This window comes from Electrona antarctica, assembly GCF_951216825.1.
Source record: "Electrona antarctica genome assembly, chromosome: 13".
Classification (NCBI taxonomy): Eukaryota; Metazoa; Chordata; class Actinopteri; order Myctophiformes; family Myctophidae; genus Electrona; species Electrona antarctica.
In genome coordinates this window covers 51,884,027-51,891,526 of record NC_136794.1, presented here as the reverse complement: position 1 = coordinate 51,891,526, position 7,500 = coordinate 51,884,027, and the positions used below count along the sequence as shown (strand labels likewise).

The 7,500-nt window shown below is 46.4% G+C and overlaps 1 protein-coding gene across 1 annotated transcript in view; it reads right to left on the bottom strand.

Annotated features, from left to right (window-relative positions):
- Nucleotides 1-7,500, bottom strand: part of LOC306935049 (actin filament-associated protein 1-like 2) — a 22,678-nt gene that overhangs the window by 2,684 nt on the left and 12,494 nt on the right. The window contains exons 6-15 of the mRNA XM_079517872.1: nt 6,022-6,338; nt 4,977-5,171; nt 4,603-4,692; nt 4,390-4,468; nt 3,371-3,657; nt 2,914-2,955; nt 2,771-2,841; nt 2,064-2,142; nt 1,884-1,931; nt 1,020-1,083 (exon numbers count right to left, since the gene is read on the bottom strand). Coding sequence (XP_079373998.1) covers nt 1,020-1,083; nt 1,884-1,931; nt 2,064-2,142; nt 2,771-2,841; nt 2,914-2,955; nt 3,371-3,657; nt 4,390-4,468; nt 4,603-4,692; nt 4,977-5,171; nt 6,022-6,338 — 1,272 coding nt within the window. The remainder of the gene's footprint in view (nt 1-1,019; nt 1,084-1,883; nt 1,932-2,063; nt 2,143-2,770; nt 2,842-2,913; nt 2,956-3,370; nt 3,658-4,389; nt 4,469-4,602; nt 4,693-4,976; nt 5,172-6,021; nt 6,339-7,500) is intronic.

Sequence of the window (7,500 nt, the reverse complement as noted above, 5' to 3'; positions counted from 1 at the left end):
AGACAAAGGACCATAGCCCAGTTCAGCCATCCACTCCTGTGTACCGCACTAGATTTGGTAGGGTCCCTAAACCAAACAGAAAGTACCTTGATTAGGATGTATGCATACATGGGTTTGTGATGGAGATGTGATTTGTTCACTTGCATTGTTAAAAAAAAGAAAGAAAAAAAAAAAGGGAAGAAGGGAAGGACATTTGAAAAATGTTTCATGCTTCTTGTAATAAGTGTTTTCACATGCTACGTTTTTTATTTTCAATATGCAGTACCTTTTGGCTTTGGACTCTGTCAATGGTTGGTTGATGAGCATTGCTTGAAAAGGGGGATGTAGACAGTTGTGTTCCCAAACTGTTTTGGTCAGTCAGTGTTGCCGTAGCTGCGGTAGTCCCGCGAGACTACTGGAACGAGAGCTCAGTTTATGTGTATGTGTTTAGCTGACTGTGATCCACACAGACATGTACCCCGTGCCGTAAGCTACAGTGGTTGTCAATAAAGTGGTTGTTCAAACCTAAACTACAAGTGGTTCTTTATAGCACAAGAAACAAACACAATACAAGGACAAATGCTGTAAAAATGTAGTCAGAAAATCTTGTTTTGGTTCAATAGAGCGCCGCAGTCCCACCCCTTTCAGTCCCACCCCTTTCAGTCCCGCCCCTTTCAGTCCCGCCCCTTTTCAGTCCCACCCCTTTCAGTCCCGCCCCTTTCAGTCCCGCACCTTTTAATTCCCGCCCCTTTCAGTCCCACCCCTTTCAGTCCCGCCCCTTTTCAGTCCCACCCCCTTTCAGTTCCGCCCCCTTTCAGGCCCGCCCCCTTTCAGAACGACGATTGGACGGTTACAGTATAACTCACTGTGATTGGATGGTTACAGTATAACTCACTGTGATTGGATGGTTACAGTATAACTCACTGTGATTGGATGGTTACAGTATAACTCACTGTGATTGGATGGTTACAGTATAACTCACTGTGATTGGATGGTTACAGTATAACTCACTGTGATTGGATGGTTACAGTATAACTCACTGTGATTGGTGAAGACGGTGTTGCTGTAGGTAACGGACTCTCCTCCATCCTGATTGGTCTGGAACTGATGGAGGGGAGGAGTCAGGAGGAAGATATGGTAAAAATCACACCCGTGTGAAGTGAGCGGTGCTCTTATCATCTCATGAACAACTGAAGTCATGTGATTCATGTGTTTCACTCATTTTTGATGGGCAGATCTTGTTGAGCCATGTGTAACCCTAACCCTAGAACATGTACCATCTATCTATCATCATCAATATTTATGATTCTATTTAACTATCATCATCAATATTTATGATTCTATTTAACTATCATCATCAATATTTATGATTCTATTTAACTATCATCATCAATATTTATGATTCTATTTAACTATCATCATCAATATTTATGATTCTATTTAACTATCATCATCAATATTTAATATCAATGGTCTTTTTGTCAGGTGTGAGCAAAAAGTATAACTTTTTCAGCCTTATTTCACATGATGACCAAATGTAACCATGAGCAAAGGTAAAAGAAAATAAATAAATACAAGGAACACTGACCAATGATACTCTGGGAGGTTTAGCCTCCCAGGTTAGGGTTAGGGTTAGGGTTAGGGAGGTTGCCTCTGCCGAGGTTAAAATCAATGCCCATGCAGTAAAAACGTCTCTGAATCCGTTCAGAATATAGTTCAGGTATGAAGCTGCGGGCCGCACTTTGGCCCGCGGGCCGCACTTATAGGACGGATCGTACCATGTGTTCCAGTATAAAACACCCCTATAGGACGGATCGTACCATGTGTTCCAGTATAAAACACCCCTATAGGACGGATCATACCATGTGTTCCACTATAAAACACCCCTATAGGACGGATCGTACCATGTGTTCCAGTATGGAGGCGTTGGAGTAGATGGGTTGAGGTTGGACTGTACCACTCTGGTGGGGGGGGTGGTTCTGGACCGTACCACTCTGGTGGGGGGGGTGGTTCTGGACCGTACCACTCTGGTGGAGGGGGTGGTTCTGGACCGTACCACTCTGGTGGAGGGGGTGGTTCTGGACCGTACCACTCTGGTGGGGGGGGTGGTTCTGGTCGTCCATGTAGTTGTTGGAGGTGGGGAAGCGTCGGGTCGTCAGTCCACTGAGGAGGAGGAGTTTTCATGAGGAGGAGGAGTTTATGGGCATACAAGGGACACAGGCATAATAACTGGGCGGGGCATGCATTTCCAACTTGCATCGTTCCAAGCAGGCCAGTGCCCAACGGGCACCGCTGTAGAGGCTCCAGCGTTGCCCGTTGGACAGTGGCCTACTTGGAACGATGCAAGTTGGAAATGCATGCCCCGCCCAGTTATTATGCCTGTGTCCCTTGTATGCCCATATATGGAGTTCATTGTGAAGAATGCCCAAATATGGAGTCTATAACATTGTGATGTCAGAACAGGCCAGCTCCATATATGGAGATATAGAGGTGACCAGGTCCATGGCCCAGGCAGAGGCCTTTGTGCTGGTTCTGGACAACCGTGTATCCGACGGACTCGACACCGGGCACAATGTCATTGTGTCAAACTCATCAGTGTTGAATTTGTTGAGTAAAACTATGATGAAAATGTTTGTTGACTACTTTCTACACTGACGAAAACTAAACGAAAACTTTGACTAAATATGTTGACAATTTTGGTGCGTGCTTGTGTGCGTGCGTGCGTGCGTGCGTGTGTGTGTGTGCGTGTGTGTGCGTGCGCGTGCGTGTGTGCGTGTGTGCGTCCACCAACCTCAGTGCTCCTGTCTTCTCCAGTGTGTTGTTGTCGTTGTCATGGTGATGATGATTGACAGCTCCGTCCTGATGATGACTGACAGCTCCGTCCGGATGATGATTGACAGCTCCGTCCGGATGATGATTGACAGCTCCGTCCTGCAGCAGCTGAAGCCATCGATCCTTGTCGTCCTGGCAACCAGCCTGACAGGAAGGAAGCTTTGACCTTATTAGGATGTCCTGACAGGAAGGAAGCTTTGACATTATTAGGATGTCCTGACAGGAAGGAAGCTTTGACCTTATTAGGATGTCCTGACAGGAAGGAAGCTTTCAGTTTCATGTCCTGACAGGAAGGAAGCTCTCCTGACAGGAAGGAAGCTCTCCTGACAGGAAGGAAGCTCTCCTGACAGGATCCTTCCTGTCAGGAGAATAATTAATTAAGAATTAAAAACTGTCTGGGGTGTATGGGGAAACCTGGAGTGGATCATATGGGTCTGGAGGGTTTAAAACCTGGAGTGGATCATAATATGGAGGTTTTAAAACCTGGAGTGGATCATATGGAGGGTTTAAAACCATGGAGTGGATCACAATGGTTTAAAAACCCGGAGTGGATCCGTACCTCCAGTACAGCCACCGTGACTCCGTGCTGCAGCAGTGTGATCCGGTACGACGTATGGGAGTCCGCTCCGGCTTTTACTTCACACCCTCTGAGATGAAGCGTGTACTGGGGAGTCCGTTCCGTATGGGGAGTCCGCTCCGGGTGGGGAGTCCGTTCCGTATGGGGAGTCCGTTCCGTATGAGGAGTCCGCTCTGGGTCTTCCTCCTCCCCAAACATCTTCAGAAGCCCCGCCTCCACCTGACACAGGAGGCTCTGCCATTGGCAGTTCATCAGCACGTTCAGGAAGCCTGTCAGCCAATCAGGACAGAGGTCATTAAGGCCAGTTGACTCTATAATGTGAACAGTTAACTAGTAACGCCAGAAGATACAAAGATGCAGTCTACCATTCATTGTCAATGGAAGCCAGCGACAGATGCAAAGATGCAGTTTACCATTTATTGTCAATGGAAGCCAGCGACAGATGCAAAGATACAGTCTACCATTCATTGTCAATGGAAGCCAGCGACATGAAGATGCAAAGCTGCAGTCTACCATTCATTGTCAATGGAAGCCAGCGACAGATGCAAAGATGCAGTCTACCATTCATTGTCAATGGAAGGCAGCGACAGATGCAAAGATACATTCTACCATTCATTGTCAATGGAAGCCAGCGACAGATGCAAAGATGCAGTCTACCATTCATTGTCAATGGAAGCCAGCGACATGAAGATGCAAAGATGCAGTCTACCATTCATTGTCAATGGAAGCCAGCGACAGATGCAAAGATGCAGTCTACCATTCATTGTCAATGGAAGCCAGCGGCAGATGCAAAGATGCAGTCTACCATTCATTGTCAATGGAAGCCAGCGACATGACGATGCAAAGCAAATCTTTGAATCTGCCTTGTGTGAACGTAAGACCATAGACTTATACTGTGATCTTTGCATCTAATTAATTTTTAATTAGACATAGAGAGACAGAGAGATTAAAACAGTTCATATCCATCATTTATCCATCATAGATAAATGATAATAAATTACCTTTGTTGTTGTCGTTGTTGTTGTTGTTGTTGTGACCGCTGGGAGCTGAAGCCTCTTCACACAGTAACACTGCACTGGACTGCATGACACACCCACAAGTATTATTACTATTATTACTATTAGTGCGTGCGTACGTGTGTGCGTGTGTGTGTGCGTGTGTGTGTGTGTGCGTGCGTGCGTTCGTGCATGTATAAATTAAAGGTCAAAGTTCACCCTGCAGGACGGCGGTAGTTCTGAGAAGAACATTGACGACACTCTCTGAGTGAGATCATAGGATGTTGACACACTGACTTCTTCTATCACCTAAACACACACACACACCGCACACACGCATGCACGCACGCACGCACGCACGCACGCACGCACGCACGCACGCACGCACGCACGCACGCACGCACATACACACACACACCAAGGAGAAAGGAAGTTACAAATGTAAAGTGCTTGTGTCGGTAATGTCCATAAATCAGTTGTGATTAAATTAAATGCCGTTTTTAGGGTTAGTTTAATTAATGAATTAAATGTGTCCATAATGTCCATAGATCAGTTGTGATTGGCCCGCAGATCGCAGGAATGGAACAGCTCACCTTTCTCCACTCCAACGCGTGTGATTGGTCGCTGAAGCCCAGCGTCAGTGAATCAGAGCCTACCACCACCTTCAGCTCCGCCTCCACCTCCCGTCCTTTGCCCCTCCCCCTCCCGCCCAGGCGGAGCGCCAGCACGCGACCCCCCCGAAGGTCAAGTTCAACCTGAGGCTGGAGGTCAGCGGCACACTTATAACACTGTACACGCACGCACGCACGCACGCACGCACGCACGCACGCACGCACGCACGCACGCGCACACGCACACGCACACGCACACGCACACGCACACACACACACACACACACACACACTGGTTGGTGTTGGGTCCAGGTTAGTGTTAATAAACAGCATACCAGTAGGGTCTAGGGACTATAAAGGGTCTAGGGACTATAAAGGGTCTAGGGACTATAAAGGGTCTAGGGACTATATTGGGTCTAGGGACTATAAAGGGTCTAGGGACTATAAACAGCATACCAGTAGGGTCTAGGGACTATAAAGGGTCTAGGGACTATAAAGGGTCTAGGGACTATAAACAGCATACCAGTAGGGTCTAGGGACTATAAAGGGTCTAGGGACTAAAGGGTCTAGGGACTATAAAGGGTCTAGGGACTATAAAGGGTCTAGGGACTATAAAGGGTCTAGGGACTATAAACAGCATACCAGTAGGGTCTAGGGACTATAAAGGGTCTAGGGACTAAAGGGTATAGGGACTATAAAGGGTCTAGGGACTATAAAGGGTCTAGGGACTATAAAGGGTCTAGGGACTATAAACAGCATACCAGTAGGGTCTAGGGACTATAAAGGGTCTAGGGACTATAAACAGCATACCAGTAGGGTCTAGGGACTATAAAGGGTCTAGGGACTATAAAGGGTCTAGGGACTATAAAGGGTCTAGGGACTATAAAGGGTCTAGGGACTATAAACAGCATACCAGTAGGGTCTAGGGACTATAAAGGGTCTAGGGACTAAAGGGTCTAGGGACTATAAAGGGTCTAGGGACTATAAACAGCATACCAGTAGGGTCTAGGGACTATAAACAGCGTACCAGTAGGCTCCGCCTCCTGATGACACACAGCTGTTTGGTCCAGGTGCCGAGCCACTTCTTCCTCCAGAGGTAACCGCAGAGGCGGGACTCCCCCCCGCTGGGGGCGGGACCAACGCAGGGCTGCGAGCCTCCCCATTGTACGAGGTCCCCGCTGTGGGCGGGCCGCACGGAGGGCTGCGAGCCGCCCCATTGGACGATGTAGCGGGCGCTGTCCTTGGCCTGGTCCTCTGGCTCCGCCCCTGACTCCTCCTCCTCCTCCTGTCTGTCATCCTCGTCACCGTACGACTCATAGAGACTGCTGTCGCTGTCGGCGTTCTCTAGGGGGCAGTATAACGACCTCGTTAAGAGTTAATTAGAGACCGTCATAACGACCTCGTTAAGAGTTAATTAGAGACCATCATAATAACCTCATTAAGAGTTAATTAGAGACTGTCATAACGACCTCATTAAGAGTTAATTAGAGACTGTTATCTAGGGGGCAGCATGAGTTAATTAGTTCTCTGTAATGATAACGCATTGTAATTATTTTGAGGCCAATGAAAGGATTGAAAATTAAATCCACACAATACAATAAGCACAGTGTATCTGCTCAGTAGTTTTACAATAAGCACAGTGTATCTGCTCAGTAGTTTTACAATAAGCACAGTGTATCTGCCCAGTAGTTTTACAATAAGCACAGTGTATCTGCCCAGTAGTTTTACAATAAGCACAGTGTATCTGCTCAGTAGTTTTACAATAAGCACAGTGTGTATCTGCCCAGTAGTTTTACAATAAGCACAGTGTGTATCTGCCCAGTAGTTTTACAATAAGCACAGTGTATCTGCCCAGTAGTTTTACAATAAGCACAGTGTATCTGCCCAGTAGTTTTACAATAAGCACAGTGTATCTGCCCAGTAGTTTTACAATAAGCACAGTGTATCTGCTCAGTAGTTTTACAATAGGCACACTGTATCTGCCCAGTAGTTTTACAATAAGCACAGTGTATCTGCTCAGTAGTTTACAATAAGCACAGTGTATCTGCCCAGTAGTTTTACAATAAGCACAGTGTATCTGCCCAGTAGTTTTACAATAAGCACACTGTGTATCTGCCCAGTAGTTTTACAATAAGCACAGTGTATCTGCTCAGTAGTTTTACAATAAGCACAGTGTATCTGCCCAGTAGTTTTACAATAAGCACAGTGTATCTGCCCAGTAGTTTTACAATAAGCACAGTGTATCTGCCCAGTAGTTTTAAAATAAGCACAGTGTATCTGCTCAGTAGTTTTACAATAAGCACAGTGTATCTGCTCAGTAGTTTTACAATAAGCACACTGTGTATCTGCCCAGTAGTTTTACAATAAGCACAGTGTATCTGCTCAGTAGTTTTACAATAAGCACAGTGTATCTGCTCAGTAGTTTTTAAGGTACATGAGTTTTTTCTTTTAATAAGGCAACGTTTCCTTCTTCAGGATTCTTTTTAGGCCACCATTGACTCTGGTC